Source organism: Aptenodytes forsteri, unplaced genomic scaffold, assembly GCF_000699145.1.
Source record: "Aptenodytes forsteri isolate BGI_AS27 unplaced genomic scaffold, ASM69914v1 Scaffold93, whole genome shotgun sequence".
In the NCBI taxonomy this organism is placed as follows: Eukaryota; Metazoa; Chordata; class Aves; order Sphenisciformes; family Spheniscidae; genus Aptenodytes; species Aptenodytes forsteri.
The window spans coordinates 2,703,670-2,724,787 of NW_008794665.1; the positions used below are offsets into that span (position 1 = coordinate 2,703,670).

Sequence of the window (21,118 nt, forward strand, 5' to 3'; positions counted from 1 at the left end):
CTGTGGCTAATTAAAATCCACTTTTTATAAGGAATTCAGCGCACAGAGCAATTAAATGAGTTGTAGTTCTTGCTTTAGTGGTGAGTCCCCTAAGAGTCCTAGCCCAAACTTGCTGGAGGCTTTTTATTTCTTTTTTTTTCTTCTTCAGCCACATGAAAGCTCAGCGGTGTGTGCTTCCCCCTCTGTACGTTGGTGCTTGTTGAGACTTTTAAGGGTGGGTTGAGTCAGCGCCTGGGGTCAGAGCTGCCCCTTTGCTGGATGCCAACAGGCAGGGCATGTCAGGAACTGCCCAGGTACCCAGGCACCTCTGTTACCAGCTCCGAATTCTGCTTCCTAATATATATCTTGTTCTTCCCAATGCCAGCAGCCCTGTTCTGGTTACCTGAGTGGCCGTCAGTGTGAATAAAGGTTGCCGTTTGATTTAGAAACAGGTCTGAGCAGCGGATCTCTGTGGCTCTGGGAGGTGAACCCAGAAACGTGCATTACTGATGGCTTTCTCAGGGAGTGATATTAAATGTCCTTCCCTGCACCCGCGGGGGCTGTGTGACAGCCCCGCTCTGAAGGTCTGCAAGGCTGGGCTGTGTTTGCAAAAATCCGCCGCCTCAAAAAAAATAACACTCCCCCTGCAGTGTATGAACAGGGAAAACCGGGCTTTGCAGAGCTCGGTGGGGTTTGCAGCCCGCTTGCTTCTGCTTGGCTGAAGGTCCACCTTAAATGTCCCTGTACGAGTATGGAATCTGGCTGTGCCCCGGTGTAGTCTTACACCAGCCCGCCCTGGTGTGCTCCTGCCTGGCTTCAACCATACAAAAATAGACGGGATCCACTACCTAAGATGTCATTGTAACGTTACTTATCTGAGGTGAAACTGAAGCCCTTATCTTTGACGCTGAACGGCAATAAAGTGCCTCGGTTGCCTTTTAAAGGTAATTTGTTGCCCACGTTTGTGGGGAGGGGAGGGAGATGCTTGGGTTTTGCTTTGGTTTTGCTGCCTCAGCCTTAAGTTGTGTCCGTGGGTATTTTGCTTTAGTTCACAACTTTCATTTGAGGGTTGGTTTTAATATCTGTTTTGTCTGTAGCATAGTTCTACCAATATGAAGCTATGCTGTAAAAATAAAAAAGCCATGGGGATTTTATTTTCTTCCGATTAACTTCAAAGTTGTGATGTTTTGACATCGTTTTGAAACTGTCAAGACATAATGTGTTTGGAAACAAGCTGCGAGCTGATGACATGGCAGCATATGATATTCATTTTGTTAGAAATGAATGTGCTAGTAGTGCTAATTTCTTCCATATTTAGATTTAAGGAATACTATCAATTAATGCTTGTGTCAACATTGACTTTTTTAAGATGAGCTTTAATGTGTGGTGGGTTTTTTCCCCCCACACAGTATTTTGTTAGTAGAAGTAGTTGTCAAACAGCACCAGAAGTTCTCAAAGTCCCAAGTCCGTGTTACCAGTTCCCTAGTTATGTTTCTTCCTAAGCTATGGAGGAAAACAACATGTGAGGAATAAAAACACAAGTAATGACAGACATGGTGTGGGGTTTTTGGCTGTTTTTATACTGTGGAGGGGAACACAAAGAAAGAAGGCTTTCAAAAGGGTAGACAGTGCCTTTTGTTTTTATCGTCTTTAAATTAAAACTCTAATCCTCTTCTGCAGGCATCAGTTCTTTGGATTTGATCCTTGAATGCTAAACATCATGAGCAACTACAGCGTGTCTTTGGTCGGCCCGGCTCCTTGGGGTTTCAGACTTCAAGGGGGCAAGGATTTCAACATGCCTCTGTCTATCTCTCGGGTAAGTGCATTTGCCTCTTTGCCTGCATGTGGGTATCTGTTATGCTGTGGCTGATCTGCAGCCTTCAGACTAAGTATGCAGAGCCATTAATTACAGTTGCTGGGGCTCAACTTGCCCTGTGGCATGGAGGGCTCTTGGGAGCGGGGGGGGAAGCTGAGAAAATAAATCTTCTTTATTGTCTGAAGGCTCCAACAAAATTGTTTTAGGAAGGATGTGTTCATTTGAAATGGTTGTTTTATCTGCATTTATTTATGCAACAAACCAAAGAAACCACCCTTGAATTCCCCTCCCTGCTCCCACCCAGAAAACAGAGATGCAGGGCTTGGAGCCTGGCAGGAAACAAGCAATTTTCTACGCAGGGCTGAGCCTGTGCAGTTCAGATGGGTGGGGGGGTAGGGGGAAATCACTCATGTTACCCGTGTTTATTCAGCAGCTCTTAGCAGCTTGAGGATCTTCTGGTGTTTGTTCTTGCAAATCCCACTATTTACAATAAAAAGGTACTTAAATGACAGTAGTTGTAAATAGCGGTTCATCAATATGTGCTTGAGGGAACGTGCCAGTTTCTCATGAGCATTTTATAGAGTATGTGCTCTGAACTGGTATTCAAAGGATTTGAGGAACTAAGTCAAAACAAATGTGATCTTTGTACCCAGGCACTATCTAACTAGTTTCCTGCTTTAAAACCACGTTTTCAGGGAAGGCTTGTCTTTCAACGTGGGCCGTGTTTCAAAGCCTTCCTCAGATGGCTGAAGCACTTCACATATAAAATACAGGGACAAACTTGCAGCATTGAATTCATAGGATCGCTGGAAATCTCTGGGTGAAGAAACTGGCTTTTGATGGCCCTGTACCCTGGCACCTTTAAATTTGATTTGCAGCGTGGAAGCATTTATGTACAAATGGCCCCTTCTTTGTCAACAGCTCTCCTCCCCCTCCTGCATATTCGTATAGTTTAGTGACAAAGATGAATTATTTTTTACACCTGTTGGGACTGCAGAATTGATACTGCCCTGGGAGATGGGGCAGGTTTCTATTTGGGTTTATGCATCATGGCAATATTTTTAGCTAATCTCAACTAGCAGTTCAAACTCTGCCAGTTCATTTAGATTTGGCTTATCCTATCCACCTGTGGATTATGCTGGTGAAGTTAAATACAGTTTGGCTCTGCAAAGTTATTTTTATATGGCTAAAATGGACCGGAGAGCTGTAGAAATGCCTGTGTACAGATGAATACAGCTGATATCTGAGCCAAAAAGGGGTTAAGAAGCAGTTTATTCCCAAATTCTGGGGATTTTCAAGCTAAACTGTAATTTAGTTTCTTGTTCAGTAGCTGGTTACTCCTACACTAATGAGAAATTTGAACTGGGGATGCGGATAGCGCTCTTCTGATTTGACGGTAGAAGTGCTCTCATGGCAAGGATTTGCACAGGGTACTTGTGCATGGTACTGATGAACAATTAAGCGCTGTAGGCAGTAAACCATAGTATACAACTAGTTTTAGGAAAGGGTAGTACTTTTTTGTAGGGGCCTCTGCTGTCCTGGAGATCTAGAGTGCAGTCCCGCTGTAAGCAGGCTTCCATCTAAAAGTTTCTAAAGAGGAAACGTATGTTGAAATTAGCCTAGACTACTACTTTATTGCAGGAATCAAATACGCTGTCGCACGGAGTAGCCTAGGGGAATTGGCCTAAATAGCTACATGTAAAAGCCTCAGTTATGGGATTCCCTAACGACAGATGTCAGCACCCACCAGAACAACATGAAAGATGGGGACCGGGGTGGTTTTAGGACTTTAATTTGCGCATGGGAGGGGGAAGCACGGTATCCAATTCACCTATTATACCTCGGCACTGCTCCTCAACTGAACTGTTTCTTCTTATTTGCTGTTAAGAGTATGCAAATATTAGACTGCCTGGTGCTTTTTTTTCTTTTTCCTTTGGATCAAAAAAGTGCTTAGCTGTGGTATGCCAATCCAGCTCTCAACTGAATGTTTCTTCTTATTTGCTGTTAAGAGTATGCAAATATTAGACTGCCTGGTTTTTCTTTTTCCTTTGGATCAAAAAAGTGCTTAGCTGTGGCTGTGGAATCCAGCTTTGGCCCGGTAGCTGGAAGAATTCAATGCCGTGTTCCTGGTATGCTAGAACAGCATGTACCATTCACCCCCCCCAGCCCTTCTTTTCCTGATGAAGCATAAATGTCTTCCTGTATCTGAAGACTGCTAATTAAATTATTTTAGCAAAACAGTAATGAGACAGCAGAATTATGTTCTTTGGCAAGGAGGACTTTTTTGGGTTTGTTTTTAATTTGTCCTCTAGATGCTGAGGATGAATCTAGCTGCACTGCTGAGGGCTAATTTCCTGCTTTACTTTAAACTCCTTGAAATTAAGTTCAAATAAAGTACAGTTTATGAAGCGCAGAAAATACACTGGTTTCTAAAGCTGTTTATCTGAAAAGCTAATCTCTTTTTACTAATGATCTGAACAAATTAAGATCTCATATGGTTCCTTGGAGCAAGTTTTTCTAAGTCATTCAGCTTTGTACAGAATGCAGTTTAAATGGGCTTATTCCTTGTTGTCTCTGTAAGGTAAAATGAGCCTGGTTTGTGTTCTTCAGCTGAAATTCTTAATGTCAGCTAAGGTGTAACAGGTTAACATTAATGCAGGGGTAGCAGTAACATTTGATTTTTCATAAGCTAGTATATTGCAGACTAGTTGCAATGTCATAACCAATAGCAACAGTTATTGCAGGGTTATGTCAGTCACTTAATACTGCTCTCTTAGTGCTTTAAAGTTGCTACGTATACTTATACAGCTGTACACATTTCATGGTAAGTAATATATGTGATGTTGGGGATATAGCCTTATAGTTAGTGGCATAAATCAGTACAACAAAAATGCATGCAGTACTTGTTACGTATACTTGTGTCTGGCTGGACTTCAGCGGGGTAGCTTTTTGCAGTCCTCCTCCTTACCTTGCAAAGGCACCTGTCTGAGCCCTGCAGAATGCCATTACACAGGTCAGGAATTCAATGCCGGGAAGCTGATGTGGGGTGGGAGCGGTAATGGGAGTGTGGTGGGGGGTATGGCTCTCACGAAAGAGGGGTCAGTGGGAAGGAAGCTGCTCTGAAAGTAAAACAATTTGATCTTTCCCTTTCGACCAGGAATAAAGGGTGGGCTGAGGTGGTGGATCTACAGCTTTTATTAACAGCCAAGTGTTAAAGTGGCTCAGGCCACCACATGTAACTGTACTGTAGGGCTTCCAGGTAGTTTATTCTGTAGCGGTACTTGTATAACAAGAGATTGCAAACTGTGACCAGTTAGCCTGCAGTGAAGAAGGTAGAAATTACTGGAGCCGAGGTGTGCAACCTTAGATTATTCTGAGTTGCTGTTCTTACTTTTTCCTCACAGCATTTTACATTAATTAAAGAAGCAACTGTTCTCCTTATTCCTTCAAGACCTATGTTGTGATGCAAAACTGAAAAAATGAAAAGCTAGAGCAGATAAGAACAAATTACTGAGATGTGAGGCTAATTATGTTCTGGTAGCTGTAAAGTAGCTATTGTAGGAAATGACTAAGATTCAGGCTATCTCCCTACGGAAGAAAAAGCTTGATGTCTATCCATCTACCTGTAATATATGTAGTCACGTGAAATGACGTTTGCCATAATGCGATTGTCTTCATATGAATTAATTGATTACTTCTGAATCAACACAGACCACTGAAAAGGCAGCTACTTAACAGGCATCTCCATCTCCACCTGGCAGATTTGGGAGGCATTGTCCCAACACTTTGAGTGTTGGCTACACAGCAAGAATTACATCATGGGTCCTCCTCGTTTCTTAATTATTTCCAAACAAAATTTATTTCCAAGTTGCAGGATGTTCTGCTAAACACCAACTGGGTCAAAAAAGACTATCGGACCAAAATAATTGCAGCTGAATTACTTTGTTTTTAATCATGATTGCCAATAATAAGGGATCTGCTGTTGCTGATATCCATGTAGATCTGTGGTCTCGGATAAATCCTACTGATGCTAGGGATATGTCCAGTTTGGGAATAACATTGGTCTATACTCAATAGAGCTTTGCCTTCTAGATTTGTTTGCGCAAGACTGTGTTTCTTCTGCTGAATTAGAATAAAGAAATGCAGTTTTGGAGATAAAGTAATCCAAACACACTGCTCGGTAGGATTTCTGGAGTAGCTCTTGGGCATGCTAAGTATTATATTTACAGAATTTGGGGTTAATGATATCTACAACATGGTCTATGTTGTTTATGTGCAACACAGGAGGTTTTAAAACAATACACATTTCTTTAGAGTTTGAATTGACATTATATTTGCTTTACTTTTTTGGGAGTTGGTTAGTTCCCAATGCTTAATTAACGTAACCAGAATAAACTCAGTAAGCGTGACTGTAGCAGTCAAAACTGCTGTCCTCTGCAGGCTGAAATAAATAATGTTTGGTACTGATGATTTATTCATTATGTTGTGATGACCTGTGAGAGGTTTAGATATTTGTTGTAAATGTATGCTTGAAATGTTTGTAGCCTATCAAAATTTTGTGGTGCAGTCTATAAACAGTGCTTGTCTCTGTTTTATGGCACTATTTACCACTAGAAACAAGGAAATACTGAAGTGAAACTATAGTTTGAACAGTAATGTAGCCTATGTGCAATACATACCCTCCCACCTAATGCAGATGCATAGGATGTTTTCTTGTATTTAAAAGTTACTTTTATGTTCAATCCCGGTGGCAACTCTAGCCATCTTCCTTCAGAAGATGTTTTGCTATTTGTCTTTCTCCTCCTGTAAGAATTAAGTGGAATGCGGTCTTCTTTAAATGGTTGACCTGATTGACAGCTCTGTTTTTCTACTGCAACTTCTTTCAGTGTGGGTTCCCCCACCCCAGCTTCTTCCTGCTTCACTGGTCACTTAAAAAAAAACAAAACAAAAAAATGACCCCCACCCCCCATCCCCCCCTTAGAAATAGCCCCTTCTTTTTGCAGTTTTTCAGTTTCATTATTTCATCTGTTTCAAGTATGTTTTTCTGTGTTGTTGTTGCAAGCTTATGGTTGATGGAAGACTCATGATAATCAATCTCTCAGCAAGCAGTACACCCAGGGAGCAGGTGGGAGAGCAGCCCATCTTGGGATGAAGTAGATAATGCGCGTGCAGCACATCAGCTGCTCAATATTCATCTCACATGAGCATACTGACATTCTTCATGCTGGTATTGGGAGGTCATTATCAGAGGAGTTGTCTCCTCTGCTCTCCCACTTTCTTTCCTTCCTGCCCAGGTACATACATGGTTACCCAGCAAGTTGTCCACGTGGATGGAGCATGTATGATTGGTTTTGCGCAGTGTTTGCTTATGCAGAGGTTTGGCCTTCTTACTATTTGGAACCAAGTTATTTTAAAGTCATTAACATCTGTGAAAGTAATATTAATGAGACGAGAATAAAGGAAAATGATGCTTTGAATGGACCTAGAGCATGTCAGCTTTGATTGATTGGAGTCTGGCTGAGCCTCTTGCCCTTGTGTTTGCGTGAATTATTTTATTAAGCTGTATGTGTCATTCCCAGTAAAATCAAGTTTTGTGTATGTATAAAATAAGTTATTGCAGTGGGGGATTGGGGAAATGGTCTTTCAAGCAGGCATGTGAAATAGGAGAGAAACGCTAGAACAACTGCTCGCCTGGCCAGTGATAATTGTGTCGGTAACTTTATGCTTCATCCTGGAAGCTACTGAGAGCTACTAACTAAGCCCTAACTGGCAGCTGCTGGCATTGCTGTGCTGGTTTGATTTGCTACCGAGTTGTGATTGCACATAATACAACTGAAGATGTATTCTACTACTGCAACCTCCTGGCACAGGGTCCGAGATACCAGCAGAGGTCACAGCACTCACCTGCTGATCCTGCTCCTAGGGTAATAAATGCTGCATTTTACAGGAGCTATCAGTGCTTATGAAATGGATGGGATTAGCCAAGACATAAAGCAAGAAGTATTATTCTGTTCTGTTTAATTCTGTTTACAAGATGTGGCTTACTGAAAAAAAATACTGAGAATGACAAATGAGCTACCAGTGCCAAAGTCTGTATCCTCTCCACACCGAGTCCTGAAGGAGCAGAGGTTTCTCTTTGGGAACCGAGTGGAATATGGACAATTATAAAAGTCCCAGCTGCACAAGTGGTTTAATATGAGCAAGTTTTCTGAAAGTCCGAAGAGTGCTGGTTAGTGCTTCAGAGTTTGCGTAGTTGCCTGCAAGCAACATCCTCCTTTAGAGAGCTCCTCAGTTTAACTTGAAGATGGAAAGAGAGATCAGTTGGTACAGACGTAACTTCCCAATTGCCCCTCTTCCCACCGCTGTTTAACCTCTTTGTGCGGAAAATTGGGAAAAGGGCTATGTTTCCCTATACCATTTGTTTTCCTTCCTTTGTCTATTCTGCTATGCAATTTAAAGCAAGGCAGACCATCACTGGAGTGGGGTTGGGAAGAAGGGAGGGCGTGGGGGAGAAGAGGCGGAAGAAAAGTATCTGCATCTCGTCTGTTCATGACCTTATTTGTCAGACAACCTCCTCGGACCAAGCAGGAATCTAACTTATTTTAAAATAGTTCCTCTACTGATGTCATTCCCCCAGAAGTGAAGCTGGCTGTACTGGGGGAAAAAGGAACCAAAGAGCTTGTAGCTGAGGTATATCTGATTTGATGTATGAACATATTCTTTTTACATTAAAAAATGCTGGTAACGCTTTTCCCCCTTATAAGTGACAGTTTAGTTACAGTATGAGGAGTACAAGCTAAATATTTCATGATGGAAAAACTAAAGTATTTGCAGTGTCTGCTTCTCAAAGACAGATGTAGTGGAAAAAATAAACTCTGATTAGATGCTCAGAGCAGATGCAAAATTGGCAGTCCTTCCAGAGGCCAAAAAGCAGGACCATTTATTGAATAGTAACTGCAGAAAAAATAGGCATGTTTTCTTTGCGAGTATCTGGCCCTGGAGGCCTGACAACTTCTGTCGACTTCCCCACAATTTGGAGATGCTATTTTTAGTTTAACTGTTTTTCTCATTATTCATTGGCCGATGGCTATCAGAAGGCATTGTGAGAAGAGATGTGGTGTTGAAAGGTTTGTTTGTTTGGCTTTGGTATGGAGCCAGGAGATAACATTGTTGGCTTTTTTTTTCAATTGGTTTGGACTTTTTAAAATAGATTTCATGTTATCAATATAAGGGAAAGTGTGAGAGAAAACTCTCATGTGTAGCCAGGAGAAACATTGTTGGCTTTTTTTTTTCATTTGTTTTGACTTTTTAAGAATAGATTTCATGTTATCAATATAAGGGAAAGTGTGAGAGAAAACTCTCATGTGTGCCTAAAGCAGGGGAAATATGGGAAAGGTGATATTCCTCCTGCCAGTGGTCAAAAAGAAAAAAAAAATTGAGGCTGAGGTTTGTTTGAACAAATATTAGAAATAGAAGTACGCTTGCTTCCATAGGTGGTTGATACAAGAATAGAGACAGAAGGAAAGGAGGCCACTGCTAAGGCCGGTATTACATGAGTCTTTGAATGACTCAAGTCTTCAGAGAAGTAAACGTAGGGAAAAAATGACAAAAGTATCTGTTCAGGTTCCCTTACTAAAAGAGGTCCTCAAGCTGAATTTGCGGAGAGAGGTACTATCTTTTCTTAGAAGAGTTGACACGGGTGGAAGAAAAAGGCTATGAACTTTGAGCACAGAGTCCTTTGAGGTGCAAGTAGCTTCAGTTACCACGTTGATTTAAAGCCTTGCTTGTGTTAAGGAGTTTATACTGTCCTGCTGCTCTGATGTATGATGCTGAAGACAAAGCTGATGGGTAAAAGGTTGAGTGTCACTAACTCCGCTGGCCTGGTTTAAATGCAGACAAGCTACTGCTCTAAGTACGTCAGTGGTGACTGTGGGCTATACCAGTCTAGATTAGGGCTATGATGGTCTTCTCAGACAAGTTTGCTGGTAGATCAGGTTTGTAATTACGTTCGCTTCCAGGAACTGTTCTTCAAGGGTTTTCTTCAGGAGCATGGTCATGCTGGTAATGCTGTGCTGTAGCAATTCAGTCTCATCTTCTTAAGAGGAGGGAAAAAAAGAAAGCATTAGCAGCTTGTGCTATGTTTGTGCTGTAAGAGCAGCCTCTCTAATGACTTGCTTAAAACTAGATACCTATGGAAATGAAGTTCAGAGAAAAGTAGGAAGAGGCAACAGAGGAAGAGGGAAACAAAATGTGGATGCTGTTAGGTTTGGTACAGCTGTGAGGAGGGGCAAGTGCTACTCTGACTGCTACTCAAGCATCAGCCAGCTGTATATGCCTGTGGTCACTAAACACTTCTGCAGAACAGACCTAAGGTTTCAAGTTGGGGAATGAAGGCCACCCTTACTGGACAGGCTGTAAAAAGTCTGATTTAAATGACTTGTGTAACACTGCACAGGGGTATTCCCACCCTCTCTTTCCATTTCTCTGCTTCATTCATCACTCCCCTTTCAACACTGTCAGTTAATGGGATGGTGTCCCACACACAGTAGCTTTTCATCTTTTGTCACTTTGAGACACCAGTGCAGTTTCCACCACATAGTCTCTTGTGTATGCTGACCCAAGTAGAGAGGTAGGAGGAGGACAAAATAGCGTGTTATAAATTGAAGACCATATTGTGGTGCATTCCCCTGAAAGCAGATGAATAAGTGCTGTACCAACGGAATATACTCAGTAATTTTGGTGTAAAGTATAGTCAGCAGACACAGAGCACGAAGACTTCTGCTGTCAGTCCTTTATTTTTACTTAACAGGGAAAACAGTAGTTTTCAGTGTGTTACAATCCAGAAAACTTGGAGTGAAATTAATAATTCTGTGACGCCTGGGTGACTGTTCTGCCTATATTCCCTATCATGCTTGAAGATGTATCAAGTGCTGAGTCCCCACTCAAAATAGGAAGATGCTATGCATTCCTTAAGAGATTGGTGTTTTTTCTTTAAACGTAGGCCAGAAATTTTCCAGTAGAATAATCCATAATATTTTTCTATTATGGATTATTATTATTATTATAGTTTCTATCTCATTCTGAGTTAGTCTTGCATTAGAAACTTCAGCTTACGCAGTTAAGCTTAGCAAAAGTAAAAGCAAGAGAAAATGCTATCTCATAGTTGAAAGTATTAGAAAGTATGAACTCTAGCAATTGCTGTCAGCTGTGCCTGTAACAAAGCCCTGTAGTAAAATGTAATGCCTTGTGTGAAGTCCCATAGGCAAAAAAAAGTGGATCTTGCCAGGTCTTTAGTAGTCCTCTTGGAAAGGTCAAATGGTTTGCCTGTTAACTGGATATGAAAGAAGTTTGGCTTGCCCTGGTCTATATTAAGGGATGACCTAATGCAGTATCTAGTTCTTTCCCTAACAAGTGATCGAACAATGTGAAGTACTTACCATGGGAAGGCAACAGAAACATTTATTTTGTGTTAATTATTTCATAGTTCTTCTGAAGGCTCGAAAAGTGCTGTAGATGCTAAGCCTGGATGAATATTGACTGTATCAATTTCAGGAGAGTAAAACCCCTTGTTAAGCTTTTGTGTTTATGAACATAATTGGATCATCTTTAGATATTCTTACACCCCAAACTTATTAAACTGGGGAGAAAATGATCAAAGTGTCTCCGTTAAGTGCGATGTTGTATTGGTAGTAATAGCATTTTTGATTTTAAAAAAGGAATTCTGTAGAGCAAAGGCAAAATGCTGTAAATGTGAAAAATGCAGAAGTAAATAAAGATATATTTTTGTTATTAAAAAAGATTATAGCACCTTGGTGGAAACTCTAGCTACAGAACATCTTTTGTTCAGAACACTTAAAAAAAAAAAAAAAAAAAAAAAAGCTTTGCTGTGCAAACGCTCCCTCTGCCCGACAGAGCAGCTTAATCTCAAAGTTCATAGTACATCTGCTATTAAAGCTTTTTCTTTCTAATGTACATCTTATACATGACAAGCCAGGCGTAGTTCTGAGTCCAGTGCAGCTAGTAAGTGAAAATTTCTTTCTTTCTTTCCTGAGAAGTAAGAGGCCAAAATTGTTGTTTTTTTGGGGGGAGAGGGTGAGGCTCCCTTGTCAGTGATTTCTACCTCTTCTCTTTGCGGTTCTAGACTTAGCTTGGCATTTTGAAAGACATGGAGAAGTAGACTAATGGGATTGCTTGTCTCCAACTTGCTCATGTATCTAAGCAATTCCTTCTGTGCTGTTCTATTTTTCTTTACCTAATGCCTTTAAAAGGAGGGGGGGGGAAAAAAAAGAAAAAGAAAAGCAAACAAAAAAACAATGGAGGTTTACAAGCCAGAGAGGTTGTGGAAGTTGGGTTGGGCTTGCTTTTATTAGACCAATAGGGAAATGGAAGGCTTGTAAAGCTTTAAACATCAAAGACATTTTGGTAGAGTAAATTCTCTTGTTTCCTGTTGGCTTTCTGCAGCTCCTCGTCAAATCGCAGTGTTTTGAGTCCAGACCAAATAAGAGTGTTCTCTGCCTAGTGCCTAAGGTGGCTTGTTAGCAATTATTCAGGAATGAAAAGGCATCCCCCAAAATATGTATTCTGACAAGTAGAGTACAGTCAACCCTCAGGGGACAGTGTACTAGTTCTTTGTGAGGGACTGATTGTCTAGATTCATGGCTTGATCAAATGTAATGTAGATAGGGATCAGGGGACATGATCAACCTCGCAAAGGAAGCAGTCGTGGTTGGAGAGCAGGCAGCATTGCATCCTATCTGGCAGCCTGAGTTCCTGTCCTCTAAATTTTTTCTTAATGCACAGAGGTGTGAGGGGTGGAAAAATACCCAAAACATTGGCAGTTCACTAAAATGGGAATAAGCTCATGTAATACCTAGCACTTTTCTTGTATGTGAACTGGTTCCCACCTCTCTGTCAGTGGTAATCACTGGCCAGAGAAGGTTGACAGAAGAAACCCTGTGCTTGCATCTCCATGTCAGAGCTCAAAGCCAACTCCATGGATGAAACTCTTCCTTCATCAGTGCCCTAAGCAGGGATAGTAGGTGGGACCGGTGCAGCAGAGGCTCACTCAGCCCAGTGGGCTTGGCCGCAGGAGCTGGGGCTGCTGGCATAATAGTGGGGGCAGATACCTGAGGACAGTACAGTCTAGAAGTGCCGAAGCCAGACTTGCTAGGACATGTCTGTCAGTGTACTAAGCTGTGAAAACTGCCACCGATACAGCTTTTGTCAGCGATGGATACAGTCTATTCTCTCCACTTTCCAGCTGTCATATTCTGGCAACTGGCTATAAGCAAAAGTAATTGTAGCAAGGGCTCACATGAATCTCCTATGAGAGCATACTCAATTTGTAAATTAAATTATTTCACTATTGTGCAGATCAAGTGTAGTCCTGTAAACGCTAAGAACCCAAGCCTTGGCACTGCAAAAACACTTGAGCAAAGTGTAATTTTAGGCATATAAGTTGTCTCCATAAGATGACTTTTGCTTAAGGCTCAGCCTGTGTTGATGTGCATTGCTGCTCAGCACCCTGCAGTGTTGGGTCTTCAGACTGTTGTTACCAGAAGGAAAGAAACATTGACTTGCTTGGAGGAGACAACTGACCTTTCTCAGCCAACTTTCTACTTTCTCTCAAAGATACATTAGCCAGTGATTGTTAGCCATAAGAGAACTGGCTAGCAGAGATGTTTGTATGACATCCTGAGAGCTACATTAGAAACGGACCTTTGACCAGCCAGTCAATGTCTGTCACTAAAACTATAGGGTTAAATCAAGTGGTTTAGTAGCATTTGGGGATGAGGAGTCTTTGCGTATTAGGGATGTGGTGGTGTTTTACTACCCCTTGCTCTGGAAATGCGGTAGAGATGCTCTATCCCCTTTTCTGTCTTTGCAGTACGCAATTATAGCACTCTTAAGCTAGAGATTAGTACCTCAGAGCAGGTCCTTTTTTGGGTAATTTTGTAAAACTGTCTCTTCTGAACTATTGACTAAAATAATTGAGCTTATGAAAAAAATATAGATGAGTAGTTTTTTTGACTGAAAGAATAAATTTTGCGTATACGTCTAGAAATGCAATTCACTTTCAATGTGAAAACCTAAAGATGGTTTCCTTGAGGTGTGCACTTAAATCTTGGAGACTTGAATTCTTGCAATCTCTCTCTGGATAAAAGTATCACCATCCCTCTTATGTCAGAGGCAACATGATACTCTCTGGCTGGTTGAGTAGCTCGTCTGTGAGAGTATTTTCTTCCATTGACACATCTACATTTGAACTTTAAAACGTAGAAACTGCTGATTATTAAAACTTCAAATGACATTAATTTGTTTTGATACCTGACCTGATGAAAACTGTTGCTGTTGCAGTTGACAGCCCCGATCAGTTTATAACTCTGTCATGGATGGTGTGGGATTAAATAACTGGAAATTGCTCACAGGAAACTCTGATTACAGCAAAGTAAGGATTTAGGGCAAAACAGTTGGTGCTGACGCTTTACTTTGCAACCTCCTGCTGTTGGAGAAGGCTAAACTGCTGGTTTGTTTTTTTTTGTTTTTTTTTTCCCCTGCTTCCTCCTTGCAAATGTAAGGAACGTTTTTGGCATGGTGATGGGTGTAAGTACACGATTTTGGACACTGTAGCTATTGATGTCAACTCGTTCCTGACCTCATCAACGGGATGGAGCCCCTCAAGTGCTTCTGGTAACTCCAAATGCCTCCTCTGTCACTCGCTCGTCATGTGCGCAACTCTGTACTTGGTTTTATTGCATATCCTAATCTACGCCTGTTTGGTTAGCTCAGTAATTACCCCATTCCTGCTCTCTGACTTTTGTTGCTCTCTTTAGCAAAGAATGTATCCCCAGGGTACCAAATGAGGTTTTGTAGAGATTCTCCTGTCCTGCTTTGCCCTGGTGATGATTACCTAGTACAAGTCAGCCTTTATTCTACAGCATGGACTCATTCCCTTGAAAGAAACTCCTGTATGACTTGGGGGAGGGGAGGCTGAATATGGGAGGGGGAGGTGAGACCTCACAGGAGGGGATCCCTATGAAGAAAAATGTTATCCAGAATAAGGGGATAAAGATGAGCTTTGTGGAATGCACAACTGCTGTGCTTCAGGGGAAGCGTACGCTTGAGAGGGGTGGCATGCAAATAGTTTAGACTTAGATGCAATGACATTTATGTAATATTAGTATCAATTCTGAGAAACGTAGTGCATAACAATGGACATCATGAGTTAGGAAATACCTCACTTCAGCATTTCAGATTGCTAACCACTCAAATTGAATCAGAATTGGTTTTCTAGTGCCATTTTTTGAGTTTCTGCCAAATAAGTTTTGAGTCTTTCAATTTGTCACCTGTTTTTCTTTTAGCATAAAGAGGAAGGTAGTTTTGCAAGAACACAGTTTGCACTGCCTTCAATTTTTCCCCCCCTTGCTTTCCTTAGCCTGAGGACATCTGTCTTACTGCTGAAATAAGTCTACCAGGTGTTTTTGCTGTTAGTTATCATTTAAGAGAAATGCGATTCGGAAGCCATTATTATTTGTGGCATTAACAGGGTTTAGGGTTCAGAAAAGTGTATGATGGGATAGGAATGAAGGGATTAATAAGAGCTAGGTATCAAAAAAACCCCACAAACCCAACCCAAACTACAAAAACCGCACAAAACTATTAAAATCAAATATATAGGATATTTGTCAGAAAGCTCCAAATGACAAATGATGAAAGCTTTGGACTCTGTATACCAGGTGGTATAAGTATCTATAGGGGTATCTTGCCTCTGTTTTGAATTGCGTAAGTACAGCATTGTAAGTCTGTAAACATCCTTTTCCTTCCAATTTTCCCTTACCATGCCAGTCCTTGCCAGACTGTAATATGTCCTGGCTTTACTGTGCCCAGCACTGGGTTTCTGTTTAATCAGAAAAGCAAGGCCGTATGGCAGCTTTTGCTTTATTGGTATAGTTGCAGGAAATGCTTCAGCATCAAGAAACAAGCTGCTCTTTTATGCAGCAGAGAGCACTTGGGTGCCACTGGACTCCTGAACGAGTGTAGGTGCCATCAGCACCACGCGCACGCTTTGGGTTGCCAGCCCAAAAAGCACTGCTGGCTTCTTCAGGGAACATTCTGTAGCTGGCGTTACGTGGGAGGTGGTGAGATGGGTCTAGAGGTGGCTTCTGGCTTTCAGTCTTCTGACAGACGTGTGACCGCCCTGGGCATGTAGACTCAATTACGTATTTCAGTTTCTTGCTGCCCCGTGTGTGGGGCTATCTTTCAGAGTCTGCCAAAAGATCCCTGCCGCTCTCCCAGCTTCATGGCAACGGTAGCAGCTCTCCTCCCTCCGCCACTTCAGGCCGTTCTGTTTCAGGAGAGCAGGGAGGGTTCAGGTTTCACTTGCCCATGAGACTGCTACGATGTGATAGGGCTAAACTGCTTTGTAAAGAAAGTACCAACTTCCTCAGGCTGATCTCTGTTCAGCAGTAAATGCAGTCTAAAAGCAAAGCGTTGGTTAAAAGTCACCCAAAAGATACCATTTTGGCCATCCCTGTCCCTTTTCTTCACACTGGGAGGAAGAGTAGAGGTTGAGGAGCTGTTGAAAGGCTTGAATTAAAATGGAGCCAAAATCTAAGTCATCAGAGGGGCCACACTGCAGTACGACAGAGCCGAGTTTGTTTTGCCAATTGTCCCATGAAGTGCTTTGAGATCCCCACCAGTAACCCCAGCTGGATGTTTCTCAACACCATCCATAGCTGTCTTTGGCCTCTTTTGCTGTATTCCTGCATGCTGGAGTGATATTCCTAAAGCAGCCCTTCCAAGGAGGGGTCTGTGGGAAGATTGCTCCGGTCAAGATTATAGAGGAACCCTCTTGCAGGTGTCATTCTTGAGTGTCACAGTAACTGTGAACTTTTGGGAGGGAAGCGGTGGGGGGGTGCTGTTAAACCCCCAGGCCTTTGCACTGATGTGCTTGTATAAAAATCTGGATTCAATTTAAATCATCAAAATAATCCCTTAGTGTTGCATTGAAGATTCAAGAAAAGTAAGTTGAAAAACCCAACGAAACCTCAGAGTGTATCTTGGCATTAAAATCGTGAGATTAAAAAACACTCTTTATTTCTAGGGCCTGACTCATGGTTTTTGAATGCGTGAGGGTGGCAGCGCTAGCTCCTATGGTCAAGTAGCATTATAAATATTTCAGGACTTTAGGGCACAGAGCTGTGCCAAATATTTTTCTCGTGTTTGGGGTTTTTTTCCTAATTCCCGAAACAAATTTTTGCAGATCTCTTATAACTTGGATTGCATGTGTAATTAAACAGACAACATGTTAAATCTCCAAGTTTCTGAAAACAGTGCATCAAATCCAAATATTTAAATCGATTACATAGTGAACAAAGTGTTGCTGACTGTCTGAAAGCTGTTTTATTGGGACATAGTGTATGCAGTTTCGTGTATATGCAGTAGAGGAAAGTGACTCTCAGAGCAGCTGGCTTGCTAGAGACCTTCAGAAATAAACAGTACGTGGCATGTGTAGTAGAATTTGACCCCGTTAGGGAAATAAGTAGGGCAAAGTGGCTGGTTATTAACAGTGGTTCCAGCTTCTGGTGGCAGCATAGGCAAAGCAAAATAAAAGGGTCGGTGGGGGAATCAAGTGTGATTGGAATAATTCTTTCTGCCTGACAGGAAGCCCTCGGTGCCCTGAAACTCGTTCAGCCAAGTTGTAAATGAATTCTCCTCTGACAGATTGCGCTCTGGGGGAAGTATTTTCCTATAAGTTTTCAGGAGGCATCGCAAGCTGCTGCGAGCCCAAAGTGTTAAAGGGTGGAGGGGACTTTCAGCGGAGGTGTGCAGGAATGTCCTGCTTGGTACTTCATTGGATGCTGGGATGTGGGGCGCTGCAGGCAAGGAGCCAGCACATCACCTGCCATGCCATGGGGTCACCTCCGGCAGTGTGGGGAGGAGCGGGCGGCTGGGAGCGTTGACCTCATTAATTTCTCGGCTGTGACTTGCCAGAAATGCTGAACGAGGTCCCTCCATGCTTTAAAATGAGAACTGAACTGCTAATTTGCTTTCTCTGATTACCGAACGTGCAGGTGTGAACAAGCTGCCCAGTGCCCTGTCCTGTGCAGTGATGAAATAATGAGGTTGAGTGCTGTGGATGGAAAGTGGTGGGTGGTGGGTCTCTTCTGCCTGCAATATATCCAGATGAAAAAGATGCAGGATGAATACATACACTTATTTCTGTAATTTGTCCAACATGAGTGTGCTGAATCCAAACTGCTGTGCTACATGGAATAAGCCCTTTAACGAATAAAGCTTTGGGCTTCCTTTGTCCTTCAAGAATTCCTGGACCAGCTTCACTGGTTTCTTCTGATCTGCGGGAGACAAGACTTTAGCCAGTGAAAAATGTGTATTACTCTGGAAAGTTTCTTTGCTTGTTGTGTTTGCTGCTGTTTTCCCACACATGACACGTACTTGTTAAATCCTTGGAAGTAGGGGATGGAGCATGGCAGGCAAGATCCTGAGGAAATGTCGGAATAATTAGATATGCGGATAATAGTAACCTGAACTTCTCTTGAAGATATGTAGGAAATATATTGCTTGATTTATAAATTTGTAGTACTTTTAAAAGGCACTAAAACAAAGATGATGGAAGAAGTTATGGAAAAGGTCTATAATCATGTTGCATAAATATCTGGGCTGAGCCTAGTCACTGTAAACTGTATGGGATTGTAATATAGGTAAACTCGTGATTTCTCTTTCTGCAGAGGAAAAAGAATGATGTTTATGATATGTACCTTATGTCTCCATATGCTGTTGTTTAAAATGAGGTAACTGAGAGCAGAACGTAACAAATGTGTAAGCACAGTACTCCACAATTATCACTGGGACATAATTTCAATTGGCCATCCGCATGTCTAACACACTTACTTTGAAAACTGAATTTCAGTGTAAGAATGGGCTTTATATTGTAAGTTAAACTAGCTTTTGGATTTTTAACTAACATATTGTGGAAAAAATGGAATTAATACATTCCCCTTAAGTGAAACCCTAACCTTAATATCTTTTCCTTTCTTCATTTGGTTCACTCTCTGTATACAGGAATATGACAGCTGGCGTGACGCCTTCTTTTTGAATGGTGCCGTTTAGCGTTCGTGGCAGCTGGATACGTGCGGAAAGCTGAATATAGTGACAAATCTGTGTCTCATACCTTTTGTAGTCTGTTTTTCATCAGATAGAAAAATGTTAATACCCCCTGAACTTTCCTCCTTTGGCTCACCCGGACAGTAATTTACTCGAGCATTTCCTGTACATTGTCTCTGGGTACGGAGCTCGTGCTTTCAATCTCTGCTGCATTGCAGAGCTCCACTGGGGTGCTGCCTCATCCCCAAGCTTCTTGGGGCATTTCCTAGGACACCCCAGACTTGCATGCTACAGCTAATTGGGACAGTGCAAACTCATGGAAGGGAATTTATCCCGAATCTGAAACAAAATCTGAAGCGAAACTTGGAAAAATGCTTCACTTTGTGTATTTGTTGCAATGCTGTTGATGCTTCCTGTATATCTTAGCAGAGTTTCATAGATTTCCCGGTCAAACAGAAGTCTGCCTACAAAGAGTTACTGCTTAGAAAAGAAAAGCTTAGACAATCCAGTTTTTTCCACATGTTAAAATGTATTTTTATGCTAGTAAATTAGTATTTTCATAAGTGATGAATAGAACCTTTGTTTTCAAGAGAATTTTCCTCGCTTTTATTAATGTGTGTTGGCTTCAGAAACCTACAGACAAATGAAGAACACGGCATAGGGCTGATATGGCTGAGTGAGTATTTTGTGTTTCTTCAGGGTGCATGAGGAATTTTGTGATTCTAGTCAACTCTGCCCATTGTGCTTTAATACCTAAGCAGGTGCTGAATTTTGAGCTCTTGGACACCCAGGTATTGGGATCCATACACACAGTCTGGAGCGGTAGGCTAGTGTAAGCAGTCACCGTAATGATTTTACCATCTACTCATTTTCTTCTCCACTTAGGCACTTAATACTGACTCTGCAACCATAAATAGTTCAGCTCGACAGATTACAGTTACAGCTTTCTCAGTGCGCCAATATGCAGACTTGCTGCAATACAAAGGGCTTTTTTGGAGACGGAGCAGTGAGAAGCGCTGAAATGCTGCTCAGAGGTCCCACCTTTGGTGCATGGATAGGCACTGTAGCAATGACAGTGCCTGGAGGAAAAGTATGCAAACCTTCTTTTCTGACAGCAGATTCCATCTTGTCCAGTCTTGTCTAAAAGTTTTACTTGGCTAACCTGCTTTAAAAGTTTATTTATTAAAAACATGCAGTGTTGAGCCCAGGACTACAACATTTTGCTGTTTTTCACTCAGTAAGAGTTTCTCTACTAAAGCCATGTTTTTCTTTACTCTCCCTTCTCTCTTCTTGCTTGAAAAGCTACTTTTTTTTTTTTTCCTCCATTATAGCAAAGCTGAAATAAGATGGTTTTATCCTTGCAAATATGCCTTGCCCTTCCATTTCACTGCTGGTTTTGAATGCTGCCGAAACTGTAATTTGTTCCTGTTCTTGTCCCCTCTCTTCCAGTTCTTCTAAGACTTGGAGCTCTCCTCAGACCTCAAATATTTTCACGTTGGGGAAAAAAAGAAAATCTTATATTATTTGAGTCATGCTACAAAAAAAAAAAGCAAGGACCAAAATACAAATGGACACACCCTTGAGGAGAGGATGCAGTCTTGTATTTCAACAAGCTCTTCCTCATCAGCAGTTCACTGAAAAACTTACTATGATTCTCCTTAGAAAATGTTTCAAGTTATTAATGGACTTTTAAACTTTATTTAGGACACTGTTTTCTTTTGTCAAGAATGTCTTGAAGTTCTTCAAAAGCTAATTTGTAAGTTATTGTAAGGATTAAACAGACTTATGTTGACATAAGTAGGCTTTTATGTTTATTATGTTTTAATGTAGACATCAAAAATGTGTATGTGCATGTCTCTCTGCATGTTTTATTTTAGTGCTGCAGAATGATGAGGAGAGAGATGATGCAACACTGAGTTTTCTGTTCAAAGTACAAGCTGACCTGCTGCCAGCAGGCACTGGAAAGCTGTCATGCAAGGCTGAAAGAGAAATCAGCAGTGGTTTCCTTAGTACAGCTTTTTATTGATGCATACCAGTCGTTAAACAGAGGTGGTAACAAATATCTGCAGGGATAATGCCTTTAAAAATTTTTCAGCACAGCACTATTACCAAAAGCTTAAGGAGCAGTACATATTTATACTGTTACTGAAGATTTTTTTTTTGGGGGGTGGGGTGGGTGGGGTGTGTATATATATATAT

The 21,118-nt window shown here is 41.6% G+C and overlaps 1 protein-coding gene across 2 annotated transcripts in view; it reads left to right on the forward strand.

Annotated features, from left to right (window-relative positions):
- The first annotated feature begins 796 nt into the window (after positions 1-796).
- The window catches only part of PDLIM5 (PDZ and LIM domain 5), an 86,526-nt gene continuing 66,204 nt past the window's right edge, over positions 797-21,118 (forward strand). Inside the window, exons 1-2 of one of the 2 annotated variants that reach the window (XM_009273540.2) lie at positions 797-923; positions 1,660-1,795. In XM_009273540.2, the coding sequence (XP_009271815.1) occupies positions 1,688-1,795 (108 nt within the window). In that variant the 5' untranslated portion in view covers positions 797-923; positions 1,660-1,687. The remainder of the gene's footprint in view (positions 924-1,659; positions 1,796-21,118) is intronic. The other variant, XM_009273541.2, reaches the window with a different exon arrangement.